General features: G+C 48.4%; 5 protein-coding genes across 5 annotated transcripts; all 5 read left to right on the top strand.

Moving 5' to 3' along the window:
* Positions 1–6,340: 6,340 nt before the first annotated feature.
* On the top strand, positions 6,341–7,933 carry LOC138843326 (ubiquitin carboxyl-terminal hydrolase 17-like protein 13). The gene is made up of 2 exons (XM_070047132.1): positions 6,341–6,365; positions 6,456–7,933. The coding sequence occupies exons 1-2, from the start codon at positions 6,341–6,343 to the stop codon at positions 7,931–7,933; spliced, it is 1,503 nt and encodes a 500-aa protein (XP_069903233.1).
* Positions 7,934–10,145: 2,212 nt separating this feature from the next.
* LOC138843325 (ubiquitin carboxyl-terminal hydrolase 17-like protein 13) lies at positions 10,146–11,738 on the top strand. The gene is made up of 2 exons (XM_070047131.1): positions 10,146–10,170; positions 10,261–11,738. The coding sequence occupies exons 1-2, from the start codon at positions 10,146–10,148 to the stop codon at positions 11,736–11,738; spliced, it is 1,503 nt and encodes a 500-aa protein (XP_069903232.1).
* Positions 11,739–13,933: 2,195 nt separating this feature from the next.
* Positions 13,934–14,977, top strand: LOC138843324 (ubiquitin carboxyl-terminal hydrolase 17-like protein 6). Its single transcript, XM_070047130.1, has 2 exons — positions 13,934–13,958; positions 14,049–14,977. Exons 1-2 carry the CDS (start codon positions 13,934–13,936, stop codon positions 14,975–14,977), a joined length of 954 nt encoding a protein of 317 aa, XP_069903231.1.
* A 2,742-nt stretch (positions 14,978–17,719) lies between these two features.
* LOC138843323 (ubiquitin carboxyl-terminal hydrolase 17-like protein 6) lies at positions 17,720–19,312 on the top strand. The gene has a single exon (XM_070047129.1). It carries the CDS (start codon positions 17,720–17,722, stop codon positions 19,310–19,312), a length of 1,593 nt encoding a protein of 530 aa, XP_069903230.1.
* Positions 19,313–21,509: 2,197 nt separating this feature from the next.
* On the top strand, positions 21,510–23,102 carry LOC138843322 (ubiquitin carboxyl-terminal hydrolase 17-like protein 6). Its single transcript, XM_070047128.1, has one exon. It carries the CDS (start codon positions 21,510–21,512, stop codon positions 23,100–23,102), a length of 1,593 nt encoding a protein of 530 aa, XP_069903229.1.
* The last annotated feature ends 299 nt before the right edge of the window (positions 23,103–23,401 follow it).

Below are 23,401 nucleotides of genomic sequence, written 5' to 3'. Positions count from 1 at the left end.
ACTATATAATGATTAAGGGTTCAATTCAACAGGAAGATGTAACTATTATAAATGTATATGCACCTAATTACAGGGCACCAGTCTATTTAAAAGATATGTTAAGGGACTTAAAGGGAGATTTAGATTCCAATACAATAGTACTGGGGGACTTCAATACTCCACTCTCAGAAATAGACAGATCATCCGGACAGAAGATCAACAAGGAAACAGCAGATTTAATTGACACTATTGCCCAAATGGATCTAACAGATATCTACAGAACTTTCAACCCTACATCTACAGACTTCACATTCTTCTCAGCAGCGCATGGAACCTTCTCCAGGATTGATCACATACTAGGCCATAAAGCAAGTCTCAGCAAATTTAAAAGAATTAGAATCATACCATGCAGCTTCTCAGACCACAGCGGAATGAAGCTGGAAATTAGCAACTCAGGAAACCCCAGAAAGTATGCAAACACATGGAGACTGAACAACATGCTCCTGAATGCACACTGGGTCATTCAAGAAATCAAAAACTTTCTGGAAGTAAATGAAGACAACAACACAACATATCAAAACTTATGGGATACAGCAAAAGCAGTATTGAGAGGCAAATTTATAGCAATAGGTGCCTATATCAAGAAATTGGAAAGGTACCAAATAAATGAGCTTTCAGCCTATCTCAAGGACCTAGAAAAACTGCAGCAAACCAAACCCAAATCTAGTAGGAGAAGAGAAATAATTAAAACCAGAGAAGAAATTAACAGGATTGAATCCAAAAAAAACACTACAAAAAATCAGCCAAGCGAGAAGCTGGTTTTTTGAAAAAATAAACAAAATTGACACCCCATTGGCCCAACTAACTAAAAAAAGAAGAGAAAAGACCCAAATCAATAAAATCAGAGATGAAAAAGGAAACGTAACAACAGACACCACAGAAATAAAAAGAGTCATCAGAAATTACTACAAGGACCTGTATGCCAGCAAACAGGAAAACCTATCAGAAATGGATAGATTCCTGGACACATGCAATCTACCAAAATTGAACCATGAAGACATAGAAAACCTAAATAGACCCATAACTGAAACAGAAATTGAAACAGTAATAAAGGCCCTCCCAACAAAGAAAAGCCCAGGACCAGATGGATTCACTGCTGAATTCTACCAGACATTTAAAGAAGAACTAATCCCATTTCTTCTCAAACTATTCAGAACAATCAAAAAAGAGGGAATCCTCCCAAATTCTTTCTAGGAAGCCAGCATCACCTTAATCCCTAAGCCAGAGAAAGATGCAGCACTGAAAGAAAATTACAGACCAATATCCCTGAGGAACATAGACGCAAAAATCCTCAATAAAATTCTGGCCAATAGAGTACAACAACACATCAGGAAAATCATCCACCCAGACCAAGTGGGATTCATCCCTGGTATGCAGGGATGGTTCAACATTCGCAAATCAATCAATGTGATTCACCACATTAACAGACTGCAAAACAAAAACCATATGATTATCTCAATTGATGCAGAGAAAGCATTTGATAAAATTCAACACCCTTTCATGATGAAAACTCTAAGCAAATTGGGTGTAGAAGGAACATTCCTCAATATAATCAAAGCAATTTATAAAAAACCCACGGCCAGCATCCTATTGAATGGGGAAAAGTTGGAAGCATTTCCACTGAAATCTGGCACCAGGCAGGGATGCCCCCTCTCACCACTGCTATTTAACATAGTTCTGGAAGTTTTAGCCAGAGCCATCAGACAAGAAAAAGAAATCAAAGGAATACAAATCGAGAAGGAAGAAGTCAAACTATCCCTCTTTGCAGACGATATGATTCTGTACTTAGAGGATCCAAAGAACTCTACTAAGAGACTATTGGAACTCATAGAAGAGTTTGGCAAAGTGGCAGGATATAAAATCAATGCACAAAAATCAACAGCCTTTGTATACACAAGCAATGCCATGACTGAGAAAGAACTGCTAAGATCAATCCCATTCACAATAGCTACAAAAACAATCAAATACCTTGGAATAAACATAACCAAGGACGTTAAAGATCTCTACGATGAGAATTACAAAATCTTAAAGAAAGAAATAGAAGAGGATACCAAAAAATGGAAAAATCTTCCATGCTCATGGATGGGAAGAATCAACATCATCAAAATGTCCATTCTCCCAAAAGCAATTTATAGATTCAATGCAATCCCAATCAAGATTCCAAACACATTCTTCTCAGATCTAGAAAAAATGATGCTGAAATTCATATGGAGGCACAAGAGACCTCGAATAGCTAAAGCAATCTTGTACAACAAAAACAAAGCCGGAGGCATCACAATACCAGATTTCAGGACATACTACAGGGCAGTTGTAATCAAAACAGCATGGTACTGGTACAGAAACAGATGGATAGACCAATGGAACAGAATTGAAACACCAGAAATCAATCCAAACATCTACAGCCAACTTATATTTGATCAAGGATCTAAAACTAATCCCTGGAGCAAGGACAGTCTATTCAATAAATGGTGCTGGGAAAACTGGATTTCCACGTGCAGAAGCATGAAGCAAGACCCCTACCTTACACCTTACACAAAAATCCACTCAACGTGGATTAAAGACCTAAATCTACATCCTGACACCATTAAGTTATTAGAGAACATTGGAGAAACCCTTCAAGATATTGGCACAGGCAAAGAATTTCTGGAAAAGACCTGGGAGGCACAGGCAGTCAAAGCCAAAATCAACTATTGGGATTGCATCAAATTGAGAAGTTTCTGTACTGCAAAAGAAACAGTCAGGAGAGTGAAGAGACAACCGACAGAATGGGAAAAAATATTTGCAAACTATGCAACAGATAAAGGGTTAATAACCAGAATCTACAAAGAGATCAAGAAACTCCACAAAAACAAAACCAACAACCCACTTAAGAGATGGGCCAAGGACTTCAATAGACATTTTGCAAAAGAGGAAATCCAAATGGCCAACAGGCACGTGAAAAAATGTTCAAGGTCACTAGCAATCAGGGAAATGCAAATCAAAACCACAATGAGGTTTCACCTCACCCCAGTTAGAATGGCTCACATACAGAAATCTACCAACAACAGATGCTGGCAAGGATGTGGGGAAAAAGGGACACTAACCCACTGTTGGTGGGAATGCAAACTCGTCAAGCCACTATGGAAATCAGTCTGGAGATTCCTCAGAAACCTGAATATAACCCTACCGTTCGACCCAGCCATCCCACTCCTTGGAATTTACCCAAAGGAGTTTAAATTGACAAACAAAAAAGCGGTCTGCACCCTAATGTTTATCGCAGCACAATTCACAACAGCCAAGACCTGGAACCAACCTAAATGCCCATCAACGGTAGACTGGATAAAGAAAATATGGGATATGTACTCTTTAGAATACTATACCGCAGTAAGAAACAACGAAATCCAGTCATTTGCAACAAAATGGAGGAATCTGGAACACATCATGCTGAGTGAATTAAGCCAGTCCCAAAGGGACAAATACCATATGTTCTCCCTGATCGGTGACAACTGACTGAACACCAAAAAGGAAACCTCCTGAAGTGAAATGGACACTATGAGAAATGGTGACTTGATCAGCATAGCCCTGACTGTTAAGGGACAACTTAATACATTATCCCTCTTAGTATTTTTTTGTCTGTTCTACTTAATATGACTGGTTTAATTCTGTAATTATCACACAGTTATTCTTAAGTGTTGAAAATTAACTGAAATGTGATCCCTGTTAAACATAAGAGTGGGAATAAGAGAGGGAAGAGATGTATAATTTGGGGCATGCTCGGGCTGACTTGCCCCAATTGGTAGAGTTGGAAACATACAAGGGGATTCCAGTTCAATCCCATCAAGGTGGCATGTGCCAATGCCATCTCACTATTCCAAGTGATCAATTTCAGTTCACAATTGATCATAATGAAAGGACTAAGAGTCAAAGGGAGCACATAAACAAGTCTAGTACCTGCTAACACTAACCAATACAATAAATAAAGGGGAGAGTGATCCAACATGGGAAGTGAGATACTCAGCAGACTCATAGAATGGCGGATGTCCTAAACAGCACTCTGGCCTCAGAATCAGCCCTAAAGGCATTCAGATCTGGCTGAAAAGCCCATGAGAGTATTTCAGGCATGGAAAGCCAAGACACTCTGGCAAAAAGATCTCTGTGAGTGAGATCCCAGTGGAAAGAACAGGTCTTCAAAGAGGGAGGTGCCTTTCTCTGAAGGGAGGAGAGAACCTCCACTTTGACTATGACCGTGTCTAAACAAGATAAGAGTCGGAGAACTCAAGGGGCTTCCATAGCCTTGGAAACTCATGACTGGTGCATAGGGAGATTACTGATGCCATAAACAGGAGTGTCAATTAGTAAAGTCAACAACAGGAGACACTGTGCACTTACTCCTCATGTAGGATCTCTGTCCTTAATGTGCTGTACATTGAGGCTTAATGCTATAATGAGTACTCAAATAGTACATTTCACTTTGTGTTACTATGGGGGTGCAAACGGTTGAAATCTTTACTTAATGTACACTAAACTGATCTTCTGTAAAAAATAGAAAAAAAGAAAAAAAAGAAACAATCAATTCCCAACTTGACTCTCACTGGGATTAAACATGACAATAGGTCTGATCTGATTTCATCATCATTTAAAAAAATATCATCTATTATTTTTCACTTTATGTTACTGTGTGGGAACAAACTGTTGAAATCATTACTTAATGTATACTAAGCTGATCTTCTGTATATTAAGATAATCGAAAAAGAATCTTGAGGTGAATGGAAGGGGAGAGGGAATGTGAAAGGGGAGGGTTGTGGGTGGGAGGGACGGTATGGGGGGGGGGAGCCATTGTAATCCATGAGTCGTACTTTGGAAATTTATATTCATTAAACAAAAAGATTAAAAAAAAACTAAACCAAGGAAATTAAAGTATGCCTTTCTAAGGGTTTACCAAATAAAGAAACCTATTTTCCACTCTTAGTCTTTCCAGCGTTCTTCTTTGTTTGCATTTCAGAAATGGAAGCACATACCAGCACATCATGGAGGGGCCAGCACTGTGGCAGAGCAGGGAAAGCCGCCGCTTGCCGTGCTGGCATCCCATATGGGCGCCGGTTCAAGTCCCAGCTGCTTGACTTCCGATCCAGCTCTCTGCTATGGCCTGGGAAAGCAGGACAAGGTGGCTTGCAACCTTGGGCCTCTGCACACACATGGCAGACCTGGAAGAAGCTTCTGGCTCAAGGATGTGGATAGGCACAGATCATGTGTTGTGGCAATTTGGGGAGTGAACCATTGGAAGGACAACCTCTCTCTCTCTCTCTCTCTCTCTCTCTCTCTCTCTCTCAGTCTCTCTCCCTTCATGCGTCCCTCCCTGTGCCTCTACATAACAGCACCTTTCAAATTCATATGGAAATCTTAGAAAAGTAGTATAGGGGCCATCGTTGTGGTGCAGTGGGTTAACGCCCTGTCCTGAAATGCCAGCATCCCGTATGGGCACTGGTTTGAGACCCGGCTGCTCCACTTGCAATCTAGCTCTCTGTTATGGCCTTGGAGAGCAGGACAAGATGGCCCAAGCCCTTGGCCGACTGTTCCTGCATGGGAGACATGGAGGAAGCCTCTGTCTCCTGGCTTCAGATTGGTGCAACTCTTGCTTTTTAGGCCAGTAGGGGAGTGAGTAATCGGATGGAACCCTCTCTCTCTCTTTCTCTCTCTTTCTCTCTCTCTCTCTGCCTCTGCTCGCTCTGTGTAACTCTGACTTTCCAATAAATAAAGAACCATTTAAAAAAGAAGAAAATATATCTTAATGGAGAATGGGACGGGGAATGGCAGATGAATGAGGAGAAGGGTTGGAAGGGTTGTATTCCATACGTAAAAAGCTTCTTTGGAGAATATGTACAGAATTGCAAAACTAAACAAAAGTTAAAATGTTCCTTTATAAGGGCTCAGCAAACTAAAACCCAAAACCTGCTTTCAGCCATCAGTCTCTCCAGCATTCTTCTTTGTTTTCCTTGAAGAACTCCAAGGCACATAGAAGCACATCATGGCACATCACCAAGTTCCACAAGGCACATGAAAGCCTTATCCTTCACATGCATCTTCCCCAGGTAGTGGAATCAAGCGGTGAAGGCCCAGAGGCTGTGAGGGCGTGAGACCACACCCTAAAGCCCCTAATCCCATCAAGGGCTGGAAGCGGATGGGTGGGTCCTGTAGCAGGTCCAGGGTGTGGCATGCAGTGTGGACTATAAAAGGAGGGGGGAGAGGAACAGGTGGTCCTTGGATGCCAGTCTCAGAGGTGGAAGCATCTTGCTGCCTTGTGACAGTGGCTCCTGGAGACATGATGGCTGCTTCACCTCTCAAGGAAGGTGAGTTCCACTTTAATGACTTGCCAACACGCCAACTTTCCCATTCTAGCTCAGAGGGGGATGATACTCATGGTGGTGTTTGTCTCCCAGGGAAATCACCACCCTCACCTCAGAAAGAGCTCCCGCTGCAAAGTGATTTGGCTTCGGGGGCGACCCATCTGGCTCCCAGTGGAGGAGCTTCTCTGAGCTGCAGCTGGAAGAGACCTTATGGCATTGGGGCCGGTCTGCAGAATACGGGCAACACCTGCTACCTGAATGCAGCCCTGCAGTGTCTCACGTATACCCCACCCCTCGCCAACTATATGCTGTCCCAGGTGCATTCTCAAAGCTGTCGTCGTTCGGATCGCTGCATTCTGTGTGCCGTGGAAACGCACTTTCTCTGGGCCCTGCACAGTCCTGGCGACGTGATCCAGCCCTGTCAAGTGCTGGCTGCTGGCTTTCACACAAACAGGCAGGAAGACGCCCACGAATTTCTGATGTTTGCTCTGGATGTCCTGAAGGCAGCAGGTCTGCCTGGGCTCACGGACGGGGTGGGTCCCCAAGAGGACCAATCTCCATCCCAGCAGATAGTGGGAGGACACTGGAGGTCTCAAATCCAATGTCTCCAGTGCCAAGGCATTTCAGAAACCTTGGACCCTTACCTGGAGATCGCGTTGGATATCAAGACAGCCGACAGTGTGGAGCAAGCTTTGCAGCACTTGGTGCAACCTGAAGAGCTAGCTGGAGAAAACGCCTATCACTGTGCTACCTGCCTACAGAAGACAGCTGCTTCCAAGACACTCACCTTGCAATCGGCTGGCAAGGTGCTTCTCTTTGTATTGAAACGGTTTTCTGAGTTCACGGGTGAGAAACTTGGAGGACAAGTGCACTATCCCGAGTGCCTGGACATGAGACCTTACATGTCTCAGCAGAACGGGAGGCCACTGGACTATGTTCTCTATGCGGTTCTCATCCACGTTGGCTTGAGGTGTCAATCAGGACACTACTTCTGCTATGTCAAAGCTGGCAGTGGCCACTGGTATAAAATGGATGATGCGAAGGTCACTGCCTGTGACACCACTTGTGTCCTGAATCAAAGTGCCTACGTGCTATTTTATGTCCGCAAGAGTGGAGTTGGAGGAGAACATGGGACAGTGTCTCCAGGCAGGGGACCCTCCGACTTGGAGGCTGCAAACACACGTGGCCATACACCAGGAGAGCTTGAAAGGCCTTCCCCTCTTGAAGCTGGAGAGTCAGAGGAGCACTTGGAGCAAACAACTCAGGACTTGACCTTGGATGCGTGGCAATCCCTCCAAGCCCAGAACACACCAAGGAGTGCATTCAGCCTCAGGACAGTGGAGCCCACGCTGCCCAGCAATGCGATCGTAATTCACCAGGCAAGATCTGCCGCAGGGATGAGGAAGCACCATCCTGACCAGGAAAGGGCCCTGCTGCACGGGGCAGCTGGGCACATCACTCAGCAGGTAGCCATGAATCCTGGCAACCTCCCTTGTCCGGGAGGAAGGAGCAAACCTCCCAAGAGGAAGAACAAACCTGCAAAGAGGCCTCTGTTGTTGCTGTTCCGCTGACGTTAGTGCAAGAGGACTTCACGATTATGTGGTTGGGTGACAGTGCACGAGTTAAGTGTTTGTATTTGCAAGGGCAAAGGGTTTGTCCTTATGAACTGTCCTAGGTGTGAATTGGAATCTTAGGTTGGAACCAAATGTCTATGCCTTCTGCATTTGCAAGGGGTGAGAGACTGTGTTTTGTGTGAGGCCACAATGTTGGATCGAGATGTGTGCTTTCCAGCGTGTCATGTCGCTAAGCAATTGTTGAGATTGGAGGCACAGAACTCTCTGCTTCATGAAGGAATTCTGAAGCAGCTGAGAAAGATGGGGAATAATGGCCTCCTTCTCCTTTGGCTACAAACAATCCTGCTTCATGCTTTCCTCTCCATCACCTCTCATGGAAGTCTTGGTGACAGATTTCTCCAAGTCAATCGTGAGGGCGAACCTCATGGCCCTCTCTCTTACCACAATGTATGACCTCAGGTTGTCACAGTCCCTGGGAGTTTCGTTGCACCTACTAGGAGCCTCTGGAAATCAACCATTGTCTTGAAGCATCAACCACATTGTGTGATCATCCCAAGCTCCTGAACAGGAGCCCTTCATCCTCCAGAATCGCCACAGTTTGTGTTTCTTAAACTCACAACTGAAATCACAGCGTACTAACCTCCCACACAGGACCTCTGTCCTGAATGAATTGCATTAGGAGAGTTAACTGTGAAATGTGTTTTCAAACAGTTGTGTGTGTGGGTGTGTGTGTGTGTGTGTGTGTGTACCTTGTTTGAAATAAAGTAACTAAATTAAAACTGTAAAACTAAACCAAGGAAATTAAAGTATGCCTTTCTAAGGGTTTACCAAATAAAGAAACCTATTTTCCACTCTTAGTCTTTCCAGCGTTCTTCTTTGTTTGCATTTCAGAAATGGAAGCACATACCAGCACATCATGGAGGGGCCGGCACTGTGGCAGAGCAGGGAAAGCCGCCGCCTGCCGTGCTGGCATCCCATATGGGCGCCGGTTCAAGTCCCAGCTGCTTGACTTCTGATCCAGCTCTCTGCTATGGCCTGGGAAAGCAGGACAAGGTGGCTTGCAACCTTGGGCCTCTGGACACACATGGCAGACCTGGAAGAAGCTTCTGGCTCAAGGATGTGGATAGGCACAGATCATGTGTTGTGGCAATTTGGGGAGTGAACCATTGGAAGGACAACCTCTCTCTCTCTCTCACTCTCTCTCTCTCTCTCTCTCTGTCTCGCTCCCTTCATGCGTCCCTCCCTGTGCCTCTACATAACAGCACCTTTCAAATTCATATGGAAATCTTAGAAAAGTAGTATAGGGGCCATCGTTGTGGTGCAGTGGGTTAACGCCCTGTCCTGAAATGCCAGCATCCCGTATGGGCACTGGTTTGAGACCCGGCTGCTCCACTTGCAATCTAGCTCTCTGTTATGGCCTTGGAGAGCAGGACAAGATGGCCCAAGCCCTTGGCCGACTGTTCCTGCATGGGAGACATGGAGGAAGCCTCTGTCTCCTGGCTTCAGATTGGTGCAACTCTTGCTTTTTAGGCCAGTAGGGGAGTGAGTAATTGGATGGAACCCTCTCTCTCTCTTTCTCTCTCTTTCTCTCTCTCTCTCTGCCTCTCCTCGCTCTGTGTAACTCTGACTTTCCAATAAATAAAGAACCATTTAGAAAAGAAGAAAATATATCTTAATGGAGAATGGGACGGGGAATGGCAGATGAATGAGGAGAAGGGTTGGAAGGGTTGTATTCCATACGTAAAAAGCTTCTTTGGAGAATATGTACAGAATTGCAAAACTAAACAAAAGTTAAAATGTTCCTTTATAAGGGCTCAGCAAACTAAAACCCAAAACCTGCTTTCAGCCATCAGTCTCTCCAGCATTCTTCTTTGTTTTCCTTGAAGAACTCCAAGGCACATAGAAGCACATCATGGCACATCACCAAGTTCCACAAGGCACATGAAAGCCTTATCCTTCACATGCATCTTCCCCAGGTAGTGGAATCAAGAGGTGAAGGCCCAGAGGCTGTGAGGGCGTGAGACCACACCCTAAAGCCCCTAATCCCATCAAGGGCTGGAAGCGGATGGGTGGGTCCTGTAGCAGGTCCAGGGTGTGGCATGCAGTGTGGACTATAAAAGGAGGGGGGAGAGGAACAGGTGGTCCTTGGATGCCAGTCTCAGAGGTGGAAGCATCTTGCTGCCTTGTGACAGTGGCTCCTGGAGACATGATGGCTGCTTCACCTCTCAAGGAAGGTGAGTTCCACTTTAATGACTTGCCAACACGCCAACTTTCCCATTCTAGCTCAGAGGGGGATGATACTCATGGTGGTGTTTGTCTCCCAGGGAAATCACCACCCTCACCTCAGAAAGAGCTCCCGCTGCAAAGTGATTTGGCTTCGGGGGCGACCCATCTGGCTCCCAGTGGAGGAGCTTCTCTGAGCTGCAGCTGGAAGAGACCTTATGGCATTGGGGCCGGTCTGCAGAATACGGGCAACACCTGCTACCTGAATGCAGCCCTGCAGTGTCTCACGTATACCCCACCCCTCGCCAACTATATGCTGTCCCAGGTGCATTCTCAAAGCTGTCGTCGTTCGGATCGCTGCATTCTGTGTGCCGTGGAAACGCACTTTCTCTGGGCCCTGCACAGTCCTGGCGACGTGATCCAGCCCTGTCAAGTGCTGGCTGCTGGCTTTCACACAAACAGGCAGGAAGACGCCCACGAATTTCTGATGTTTGCTCTGGATGTCCTGAAGGCAGCAGGTCTGCCTGGGCTCACGGACGGGGTGGGTCCCCAAGAGGACCAATCTCCATCCCAGCAGATAGTGGGAGGACACTGGAGGTCTCAAATCCAATGTCTCCAGTGCCAAGGCATTTCAGAAACCTTGGACCCTTACCTGGAGATCGCGTTGGATATCAAGACAGCCGACAGTGTGGAGCAAGCTTTGCAGCACTTGGTGCAACCTGAAGAGCTAGCTGGAGAAAACGCCTATCACTGTGCTACCTGCCGACAGAAGACAGCTGCTTCCAAGACACTCACCTTGCAATCGGCTGGCAAGGTGCTTCTCTTTGTATTGAAACGGTTTTCTGAGTTCACGGGTGAGAAACTTGGAGGACAAGTGCACTATCCCGAGTGCCTGGACATGAGACCTTACATGTCTCAGCAGAACGGGAGGCCACTGGACTATGTTCTCTATGCGGTTCTCGTCCACGTTGGCTTGAGGTGTCAATCAGGACACTACTTCTGCTATGTCAAAGCTGGCAGTGGCCCCTGGTATAAAATGGATGATGCGAAGGTCACTGCCTGTGACACCACTTGTGTCCTGAATCAAAGTGCCTACGTGCTATTTTATGTCCGCAAGAGTGGAGTTGGAGGAGAACATGGGACAGTGTCTCCAGGCAGGGGACCCTCCGACTTGGAGGCTGCAAACACACGTGGCCATACACCAGGAGAGCTTGAAAGGCCTTCCCCTCTTGAAGCTGGAGAGTCAGAGGAGCACTTGGAGCAAACAACTCAGGACTTGACCTTGGATGCGTGGCAATCCCTCCAAGACCAGAACACACCAAGGAGTGCATTCAGCCTCAGGACAGTGGAGCCCACGCTGCCCAGCAATGCGATCGTAATTCACCAGGCAAGATCTGCCGCAGGGATGAGGAAGCACCATCCTGACCAGGAAAGGGCCCTGCTGCACGGGGCAGCTGGGCACATCACTCAGCAGGTAGCCATGAATCCTGGCAACCTCCCTTGTCCGGGAGGAAGGAGCAAACCTCCCAAGAGGAAGAACAAACCTGCAAAGAGGCCTCTGTTGTTGCTGTTCCGCTGACGTTAGTGCAAGAGGACTTCACGATTATGTGGTTGGGTGACAGTGCACGAGTTAAGTGTTTGTATTTGCAAGGGCAAAGGGTTTGTCCTTATGAACTGTCCTAGGTGTGAATTGGAAGCTTAGGTTGGAACCAAATGTCTATGTCTTCTGCATTTGCAAGGGGTGAGAGACTGTGTTTTGTGTGAGGCCACAATGTTGGATCGAGATGTGTGCTTTCCAGCGTGTCATGTCGCTAAGCAATTGTTGAGATTGGAGGCACAGAACTCTCTGCTTCATGAAGGAATTCTGAAGCAGCTGAGAAAGATGGGGAATAATGGCCTCCTTCTCCTTTGGCTACAAACAATCCTGCTTCATGCTTTCCTCTCCATCACCTCTCATGGAAGTCTTGGTGACAGATTTCTCCAAGTCAATCGTGAGGGCGAACCTCATGGCCCTCTCTCTTACCACAATGTATGACCTCAGGTTGTCACAGTCCCTGGGAGTTTCGTTGCACCTACTAGGAGCCTCTGGAAATCAACCATTGTCTTGAAGCATCAACCACATTGTGTGATCATCCCAAGCTCCTGAACAGGAGCCCTTCATCCTCCAGAATCGCCACAGTTTGTGTTTCTTAAACTCACAACTGAAATCACAGCGTACTAACCTCCCACACAGGACCTCTGTCCTGAATGAATTGCATTAGGAGAGTTAACTGTGAAATGTGTTTTCAAACAGTTGTGTGTGTGTGTGTGTGTGTGTGTACCTTGTTTGAAATAAAGTAACTAAATTAAAACTGTAAAACTAAACCAAGGAAATTAAAGTATGCCTTTCTAAGGGTTTACCAAATAAAGAAACCTATTTTCCACTCTTAGTCTTTCCAGCGTTCTTCTTTGTTTGCATTTCAGAAATGGAAGCACATACCAGCACATCATGGAGGGGCCGGCACTGTGGCAGAGCAGGGAAAGCCGCCGCCTGCCGTGCTGGCATCCCATATGGGCGCGGGTTCAAGTCCCAGCTGCTTGACTTCCGATCCAGCTCTCTGCTATGGCCTGGGAAAGCAGGACAAGGTGGCTTGCAACCTTGGGCCTCTGCACACACATGGCAGACCTGGAAGAAGCTTCTGGCTCAAGGATGTGGATAGGCACAGATCACGTGTTGTGGCAATTTGGGGAGTGAACCATTGGAAGGACAACCTCTCTCTCTCTCTCTCTCTCTCTCTCTCTCAGTCTCTCTCCCTTCATGCGTCCCTCCCTGTGCCTCTACATAACAGCACCTTTCAAATTCATATGGAAATCTTAGAAAAGTAGTATGGGGCCATCGTTGTGGTGCAGTGGGTTAACGCCCTGTCCTGAAATGCCAGCATCCCGTATGGGCACTGGTTTGAGACCCGGCTGCTCCACTTGCAATCTAGCTCTCTGTTATGGCCTTGGAGAGCAGGACAAGATGGCCCAAGCCCTTGGCCGACTGTTCCTGCATGGGAGACATGGAGGAAGCCTCTGTCTCCTGGCTTCAGATTGGTGCAACTCTTGCTTTTTAGGCCAGTAGGGGAGTGAGTAATCGGATGGAACCCTCTCTCTCTCTTTCTCTCTCTTTCTCTCTCTCTCTCTGCCTCTCCTCGCTCTGTGTAACTCTGACTTTCCAATAAATAAAGAACCATTTAGAAAAGAAGAAAATATATCTTAATGGAGAATGGGACGGGGAATGGCAGATGAATGAGGAGAAGGGTTGGAAGGGTTGTATTCCATACGTAAAAAGCTTCTTTGGAGAATATGTACAGAATTGCAAAACTAAACAAAAGTTAAAATGTTCCTTTATAAGGGCTCAGCAAACTGAAACCCAAAACCTGCTTTCAGCCATCAGTCTCTCCAGCATTCTTCTTTGTTTTCCTTGAAGAACTCCAAGGCACATAGAAGCACATCATGGCACATCACCAAGTTCCACAAGGCACATGAAAGCCTTATCCTTCACATGCATCTTCCCCAGGTAGTGGAATCAAGCGGTGAAGGCCCAGAGGCTGTGAGGGCGTGAGACCACACCCTAAAGCCCCTAATCCCATCAAGGGCTGGAAGCGGATGGGTGGGTCCTGTAGCAGGTCCAGGGTGTGGCATGCAGTGTGGACTATAAAAGGAGGGGGGAGAGGAACAGGTGGTCCTTGGATGCCAGTCTCAGAGGTGGAAGCATCTTGCTGCCTTGTGACAGTGGCTCCTGGAGACATGATGGCTGCTTCACCTCTCAAGGAAGGTGAGTTCCACTTTAATGACTTGCCAACACGCCAACTTTCCCATTCTAGCTCAGAGGGGGATGATACTCATGGTGGTGTTTGTCTCCCAGGGAAATCACCACCCTCACCTCAGAAAGAGCTCCCGCTGCAAAGTGATTTGGCTTCGGGGGCGACCCATCTGGCTCCCAGTGGAGGAGCTTCTCTGAGCTGCAGCTGGAAGAGACCTTATGGCATTGGGGCCGGTCTGCAGAATACGGGCAACACCTGCTACCTGAATGCAGCCCTGCAGTGTCTCACGTATACCCCACCCCTCGCCAACTATATGCTGTCCCAGGTGCATTCTCAAAGCTGTCGTCGTTCGGATCGCTGCATTCTGTGTGCCGTGGAAACGCACTTTCTCTGGGCCCTGCACAGTCCTGGCGACGTGATCCAGCCCTGTCAAGTGCTGGCTGCTGGCTTTCACACAAACAGGCAGGAAGACGCCCACGAATTTCTGATGTTTGCTCTGGATGTCCTGAAGGCAGCAGGTCTGCCTGGGCTCACGGACGGGGTGGGTCCCCAAGAGGACCAATCTCCATCCCAGCAGATAGTGGGAGGACACTGGAGGTCTCAAATCCAATGTCTCCAGTGCCAAGGCATTTCAGAAACCTTGGACCCTTACCTGGAGATCGCGTTGGATATCAAGACAGCCGACAGTGTGGAGCAAGCTTTGCAGCACTTGGTGCAACCTGAAGAGCTAGCTGGAGAAAACGCCTATCACTGTGCTACCTGCCTACAGAAGACAGCTGCTTCCAAGACACTCACCTTGCAATCGGCTGGCAAGGTGCTTCTCTTTGTATTGAAACGGTTTTCTGAGTTCACGGGTGAGAAACTTGGAGGACAAGTGCACTATCCCGAGTGCCTGGACATGAGACCTTACATGTCTCAGCAGAACGGGAGGCCACTGGACTATGTTCTCTATGCGGTTCTCGTCCACGTTGGCTTGAGGTGTCAATCAGGACACTACTTCTGCTATGTCAAAGCTGGCAGTGGCCACTGATATAAAATGGATGATGCGAAGGTCACTGCCTGTGACACCACTTGTGTCCTGAATCAAAGTGCCTACGTGCTATTTTATGTCCGCAAGAGTGGAGTTGGAGGAGAACATGGGACAGTGTCTCCAGGCAGGGGACCCTCCGACTTGGAGGCTGCAAACACACGTGGCCATACACCAGGAGAGCTTGAAAGGCCTTCCCCTCTTGAAGCTGGAGAGTCAGAGGAGCACTTGGAGCAAACAACTCAGGACTTGACCTTGGATGCGTGGCAAGCCCTCCAAGCCCAGAACAGAGCAAGGAGTGCATTCAGCCTCAGGACAGTGGAGCCCACGCTGCCCAGCAATGCGATGGTAATTCACCAGGCAAGATCTGCCGCAGGGATGAGGAAGCACCATCCTGACCAGGAAAGGGCCCTGCTGCACGGGGCAGCTGGGCACATCACTCAGCAGGTAGCCATGAATCCTGGCAACCTCCCTTGTCCGGGAGGAAGGAGCAAACCCCCCAAGAGGAAGAACAAACCTGCAAAGAGGCCTCTGTTGTTGCTGTTCCGCTGACGTTAGTGCAAGAGGACTTCACGATTATGTGGTTGGGTGACAGTGCACGAGTTAAGTGTTTGTATTTGCAAGGGCAAAGGGTTTGTCCTTATGAACTGTCCTAGGTGTGAATTGGAAGCTTAGGTTGGAACCAAATGTCTATGTCTTCTGCATTTGCAAGGGGTGAGAGACTGTGTTTTGTGTGAGGCCACAATGTTGGATCGAGATGTGTGCTTTCCAGCGTGTCATGTCGCTAAGCAATTGTTGAGATTGGAGGCACAGAACTCTCTGCTTCATGAAGGAATTCTGAAGCAGCTGAGAAAGATGGGGAATAATGGCCTCCTTCTCCTTTGGCTACAAACAATCCTGCTTCATGCTTTCCTCTCCATCACCTCTCATGGAAGTCTTGGTGACAGATTTCTCCAAGTCAATCGTGAGGGCGAACCTCATGGCCCTCTCTCTTACCACAATGTATGACCTCAGGTTGTCACAGTCCCTGGGAGTTTCGTTGCACCTACTAGGAGCCTCTGGAAATCAACCATTGTCTTGAAGCATCAACCACATTGTGTGATCATCCCAAGCTCCTGAACAGGAGCCCTTCATCCTCCAGAATCGCCACAGTTTGTGTTTCTTAAACTCACAACTGAAATCACAGCGTACTAACCTCCCACACAGGACCTCTGTCCTGAATGAATTGCATTAGGAGAGTTAACTGTGAAATGTGTTTTCAAACAGTTGTGTGTGTGTGTGTGTGTGTGTGTACCTTGTTTGAAATAAAGTAACTAAATTAAAACTGTAAAACTAAACCAAGGAAATTAAAGTATGCCTTTCTAAGGGTTTACCAAATAAAGAAACCTATTTTCCACTCTTAGTCTTTCCAGCGTTCTTCTTTGTTTGCATTTCAGAAATGGAAGCACATACCAGCACATCATGGAGGGTCCGGCACTGTGGCAGAGCAGGGAAAGCCGCCGCCTGCCGTGCTGGCATCCCATATGGGCGCGGGTTCAAGTCCCAGCTGCTTGACTTCCGATCCAGCTCTCTGCTATGGCCTGGGAAAGCAGGACAAGGTGGCTTGCAACCTTGGGCCTCTGCACACACATGGCAGACCTGGAAGAAGCTTCTGGCTCAAGGATGTGGATAGGCACAGATCACGTGTTGTGGCAATTTGGGGAGTGAACCATTGGAAGGACAACCTCTCTCTCTTTCTCTCTCTCTCTCTCTCAGTCTCTCTCCCTTCATGCGTCCCTCCCTGTGCCTCTACATAACAGCACCTTTCAAATTCATATGGAAATCTTAGAAAAGTAGTATGGGGCCATCGTTGTGGTGCAGTGGGTTAACGCCCTGTCCTGAAATGCCAGCATCCCGTATGGGCACTGGTTTGAGACCCGGCTGCTCCACTTGCAATCTAGCTCTCTGTTATGGCCTTGGAGAGCAGGACAAGATGGCCCAAGCCCTTGGCCGACTGTTCCTGCATGGGAGACATGGAGGAAGCCTCTGTCTCCTGGCTTCAGATTGGTGCAACTCTTGCTTTTTAGGCCAGTAGGGGAGTGAGTAATCGGATGGAACCCTCTCTCTCTCTTTCTCTCTCTTTCTCTCTCTCTCTCTGCCTCTCCTCGCTCTGTGTAACTCTGACTTTCCAATAAATAAAGAACCATTTAAAAAAGAAGAAAATATATCTTAATGGAGAATGGGACGGGGAATGGCAGATGAATGAGGAGAAGGGTTGGAAGGGTTGTATTCCATACGTAAAAAGCTTCTTTGGAGCATATGTACAGAATTGCAAAACTAAACAAAAGTTAAAATGTTCCTTTATAAGGGCTCAGCAAACTGAAACCCAAAACCTGCTTTCAGCCATCAGTCTCTCCAGCATTCTTCTTTGTTTTCCTTGAAGAACTCCAAGGCACATAGAAGCACATCATGGCACATCACCAAGTTCCACAAGGCACATGAAAGCCTTATCCTTCACATGCATCTTCCCCAGGTAGTGGAATCAAGCGGTGAAGGCCCAGAGGCTGTGAGGGCGTGAGACCACACCCTAAAGCCCCTAATCCCATCAAGGGCTGGAAGCGGATGGGTGGGTCCTGTAGCAGGTCCAGGGTGTGGCATGCAGTGTGGACTATAAAAGGAGGGGGGAGAGGAACAGGTGGTCCTTGGATGCCAGTCTCAGAGGTGGAAGCATCTTGCTGCCTTGTGACAGTGGCTCCTGGAGACATGATGGCTGCTTCACCTCTCAAGGAAGGTGAGTTCCACTTTAATGACTTGCCAACACGCCAACTTTCCCATTCTAGCTCAGAGGGGGATGATACTCATGGTGGTGTTTGTCTCCCAGGGAAATCACCACCCTCACCTCAGAAAGAGCTCCCGCTGCAAAGTGATTTGGCTTCGGGGGCGACCCATCTGGCTCCCAGTGGAGGAGCTTCTCTGAGCTGCAGCTGGAAGAGACCTTATGGCATTGGGGCCGGTCTGCAGAATACGGGCAACACCTGCTACCTGAATGCAGCCCTGCAGTGTCTCACGTATACCCCACCCCTCGCCAACTATATGCTGTCCCAGGTGCATTCTCAAAGCTGTCGTCGTTCGGATCGCTGCATTCTGTGTGCCGTGGAAACGCACTTTCTCTGGGCCCTGCACAGTCCTGGCGACGTGATCCAGCCCTGTCAAGTGCTGGCTGCTGGCTTTCACACAAACAGGCAGGAAGACGCCCACGAATTTCTGATGTTTGCTCTGGATGTCCTGAAGGCAGCAGGTCTGCCTGGGCTCACGGACGGGGTGGGTCCCCAAGAGGACCAATCTCCATCCCAGCAGATAGTGGGAGGACACTGGAGGTCTCAAATCCAATGTCTCCAGTGCCAAGGCATTTCAGAAACCTTGGACCCTTACCTGGAGATCGCGTTGGATATCAAGACAGCCGACAGTGTGGAGCAAGCTTTGCAGCACTTGGTGCAACCTGAAGAGCTAGCTGGAGAAAACGCCTATCACTGTGCTACCTGCCTACAGAAGACAGCTGCTTCCAAGACACTCACCTTGCAATCGGCTGGCAAGGTGCTTCTCTTTGTATTGAAACGGTTTTCTGAGTTCACGGGTGAGAAACTTGGAGGACAAGTGCACTATCCCGAGTGCCTGGACATGAGACCTTACATGTCTCAGCAGAACGGGAGGCCACTGGACTATGTTCTCTATGCGGTTCTCGTCCACGTTGGCTTGAGGTGTCAATCAGGACACTACTTCTGCTATGTCAAAGCTGGCAGTGGCCACTGGTATAAAATGGATGATGCGAAGGTCACTGCCTGTGACACCACTTGTGTCCTGAATCAAAGTGCCTACGTGCTATTTTATGTCCGCAAGAGTGGAGTTGGAGGAGAACATGGGACAGTGTCTCCAGGCAGGGGACCCTCCGACTTGGAGGCTGCAAACACACGTGGCCATACACCAGGAGAGCTTGAAAGGCCTTCCCCTCTTGAAGCTGGAGAGTCAGAGGAGCACTTGGAGCAAACAACTCAGGACTTGACCTTGGATGCGTGGCAATCCCTCCAAGCCCAGAACAGACCAAGGAGTGCATTCAGCCTCAGGACAGTGGAGCCCACGCTGCCCAGCAATGCGATCGTAATTCACCAGGCAAGATCTGCCGCAGGGATGAGGAAGCACCATCCTGACCAGGAAAGGGCCCTGCTGCACGGGGCAGCTGGGCACATCACTCAGCAGGTAGCCATGAATCCTGGCAACCTCCCTTGTCCGGGAGGAAGGAGCAAACCTCCCAAGAGGAAGAACAAACCTGCAAAGAGGCCTCTGTTGTTGCTGTTCCGCTGACGTTAGTGCAAGAGGACTTCACGATTATGTGGTTGGGTGACAGTGCACGAGTTAAGTGTTTGTATTTGCAAGGGCAAAGGGTTTGTCCTTATGAACTGTCCTAGGTGTGAATTGGAAGCTTAGGTTGGAACCAAATGTCTATGTCTTCTGCATTTGCAAGGGGTGAGAGACTGTGTTTTGTGTGAGGCCACAATGTTGGATCGAGATGTGTGCTTTCCAGCGTGTCATGTCGCTAAGCAATTGTTGAGATTGGAGGCACAGAACTCTCTGCTTCATGAAGGAATTCTGAAGCAGCTGAGAAAGATGGGGAATAATGGCCTCCTTCTCCTTTGGCTACAAACAATCCTGCTTCATGCTTTCCTCTCCATCACCTCTCATGGAAGTCTTGGTGACAGATTTCTCCAAGTCAATCGTGAGGGCGAACCTCATGGCCCTCTCTCTTACCACAATGTATGACCTCAGGTTGTCACAGTCCCTGGGAGTTTCGTTGCACCTACTAGGAGCCTCTGGAAATCAACCATTGTCTTGAAGCATCAACCACATTGTGTGATCATCCCAAGCTCCTGAACAGGAGCCCTTCATCCTCCAGAATCGCCACAGTTTGTGTTTGTTAAACTCACAACTGAAATCACAGCGTACTAACCTCCCACACAGGACCTCTGTCCTGAATGAATTGCATTAGGAGAGTTAACTGTGAAATGTGTTTTCAAACAGTTGTGTGTGTGTGTGTGTGTGTGTGTGTGTACCTTGTTTGAAATAAAGTAACTAAATTAAAACTGTAAAACTAAACCAAGGAAATTAAAGTATGCCTTTCTAAGGGTTTACCAAATAAAGAAACCTATTTTCCACTCTTAGTCTTTCCAGCGTTCTTCTTTGTTTGCATTTCAGAAATGGAAGCACATACCAGCACATCATGGAGGGGCCGGCACTGTGGCAGAGCAGGGAAAGCCGCCGCCTGCCGTGCTGGCATCCCATATGGGCGCGGGTTCAAGTCCCAGCTGCTTGACTTCCGATCCAGCTCTCTGCTATGGCCTGGGAAAGCAGGACAAGGTGGCTTGCAACCTTGGGCCTCTGCACACACATGGCAGACCTGGAAGAAGCTTCTGGCTCAAGGATGTGGATAGGCACAGATCATGTGTTGTGGCAATTTGGGGAGTGAACCATTGGAAGGACAACCTCTCTCTCTTTCTCTCTCTCTCTCTCTCAGTCTCTCTCCCTTCATGCGTCCCTCCCTGTGCCTCTACATAACAGCACCTTTCAAATTCATATGGAAATCTTAGAAAAGTAGTATGGGGCCATCGTTGTGGTGCAGTGGGTTAACGCCCTGTCCTGAAATGCCAGCATCCCGTATGGGCACTGGTTTGAGACCCGGCTGCTCCACTTGCAATCTAGCTCTCTGTTATGGCCTTGGAGAGCAGGACAAGATGGCCCAAGCCCTTGGCCGACTGTTCCTGCATGGGAGACATGGAGGAAGCCTCTGTCTCCTGGCTTCAGATTGGTGCAACTCTTGCTTTTTAGGCCAGTAGGGGAGTGAGTAATCGGATGGAACCCTCTCTCTCTCTTTCTCTCTCTTTCTCTCTCTCTCTCTGCCTCTCCTTGCTCTGTGTAACTCTGACTTTCCAATAAATAAAGAACCATTTAGAAAAGAAGAAAATATATCTTAATGGAGAATGGGACGGGGAATGGCAGATGAATGAGGAGAAGGGTTGGAAGGGTTGTATTCCATACGTAAAAAGCTTCTTTGGAGAATATGTACAGAATTGCAAAACTAAACAAAAGTTAAAATGTTCCTTTATAAGGGCTCAGCAAACTGAAACCCAAAACCTGCTTTCAGCCATCAGTCTCTCCAGCATTCTTCTTTGTTTTCCTTGAAGAACTCCAAGGCACATAGAAGCACATCATGGCACATCACCAAGTTCCACAAGGCACATGAAAGCCTTATCCTTCACATGCATCTTCCCCAGGTAGTGGAATCAAGCGGTGAAGGCCCAGAGGCTGTGAGGGCGTGAGACCACACCCTAAAGCCCCTAATCCCATCAAGGGCTGGAAGCGGATGGGTGGGTCCTGTAGCAGGTCCAGGGTGTGGCATGCAGTGTGGACTATAAAAGGAGGGGGGAGAGGAACAGGTGGTCCTTGGATGCCAGTCTCAGAGGTGGAAGCATCTTGCTGCCTTGTGACAGTGGCTCCTGGAGACATGATGGCTGCTTCACCTCTCAAGGAAGGTGAGTTCCACTTTAATGACTTGCCAACACGCCAACTTTCCCATTCTAGCTCAGAGGGGGATGATACTCATGGTGGTGTTTGTCTCCCAGGGAAATCACCACCCTCACCTCAGAAAGAGCTCCCGCTGCAAAGTGATTTGGCTTCGGGGGCGACCCATCTGGCTCCCAGTGGAGGAGCTTCTCTGAGCTGCAGCTGGAAGAGACCTTATGGCATTGGGGCCGGTCTGCAGAATACGGGCAACACCTGCTACCTGAATGCAGCCCTGCAGTGTCTCACGTATACCCCACCCCTCGCCAACTATATGCTGTCCCAGGTGCATTCTCAAAGCTGTCGTCGTTCGGATCGCTGCATTCTGTGTGCCGTGGAAACGCACTTTCTCTGGGCCCTCCACAGTCCTGGCGACGTGATCCAGCCCTGTCAAGTGCTGGCTGCTGGCTTTCACACAAACAGGCAGGAAGACGCCCACGAATTTCTGATGTTTGCTCTGGATGTCCTGAAGGCAGCAGGTCTGCCTGGGCTCACGGACGGGGTGGGTCCCCAAGAGGACCAATCTCCATCCCAGCAGATAGTGGGAGGACACTGGAGGTCTCAAATCCAATGTCTCCAGTGCCAAGGCATTTCAGAAACCTTGGACCCTTACCTGGAGATCGCGTTGGATATCAAGACAGCCGACAGTGTGGAGCAAGCTTTGCAGCACTTGGTGCAACCTGAAGAGCTAGCTGGAGAAAACGCCTATCACTGTGCTACCTGCCTACAGAAGACAGCTGCTTCCAAGACACTCACCTTGCAATCGGCTGGCAAGGTGCTTCTCTTTGTATTGAAACGGTTTTCTGAGTTCACGGGTGAGAAACTTGGAGGACAAGTGCACTATCCCGAGTGCCTGGACATGAGACCTTACATGTCTCAGCAGAACGGGAGGCCACTGGACTATGTTCTCTATGCGGTTCTCGTCCACGTTGGCTTGAGGTGTCAATCAGGACACTACTTCTGCTATGTCAAAGCTGGCAGTGGCCACTGGTATAAAATGGATGATGCGAAGGTCACTGCCTGTGACACCACTTGTGTCCTGAATCAAAGTGCCTACGTGCTATTTTATGTCCGCAAGAGTGGAGTTGGAGGAGAACATGGGACAGTGTCTCCAGGCAGGGGACCCTCCGACTTGGAGGCTGCAAACACACGTGGCCATACACCAGGAGAGCTTGAAAGGCCTTCCCCTCTTGAAGCTGGAGAGTCAGAGGAGCACTTGGAGCAAACAACTCAGGACTTGACCTTGGATGCGTGGCAAGCCCTCCAAGCCCAGAACAGACCAAGGAGTGCATTCAGCCTCAGGACAGTGGAGCCCACGCTGCCCAGCAATGCGATCGTAATTCACCAGGCAAGATCTGCCGCAGGGATGAGGAAGCACCATCCTGACCAGGAAAGGGCCCTGCTGCACGGGGCAGCTGGGCACATCACTCAGCAGGTAGCCATGAATCCTGGCAACCTCCCTTGTCCGGGAGGAAGGAGCAAACCTCCCAAGAGGAAGAACAAACCTGCAAAGAGGCCTCTGTTGTTGCTGTTCCGCTGACGTTAGTGCAAGAGGACTTCACGATTATGTGGTTGGGTGACAGTGCACGAGTTAAGTGTTTGTATTTGCAAGGGCAAAGGGTTTGTCCTTATGAACTGTCCTAGGTGTGAATTGGAAGCTTAGGTTGGAACCAAATGTCTATGTCTTCTGCATTTGCAAGGGGTGAGAGACTGTGTTTTGTGTGAGGCCACAATGTTGGATCGAGATGTGTGCTTTCCAGCGTGTCATGTCGCTAAGCAATTGTTGAGATTGGAGGCACAGAACTCTCTGCTTCATGAAGGAATTCTGAAGCAGCTGAG

Source organism: Oryctolagus cuniculus, chromosome 8, assembly GCF_964237555.1.
Source record: "Oryctolagus cuniculus chromosome 8, mOryCun1.1, whole genome shotgun sequence".
NCBI classification, from domain to species: Eukaryota; Metazoa; Chordata; class Mammalia; order Lagomorpha; family Leporidae; genus Oryctolagus; species Oryctolagus cuniculus.
Note: the sequence above shows the minus strand (reverse complement) of the source record. Positions and strands in the feature narration are given on the sequence as shown.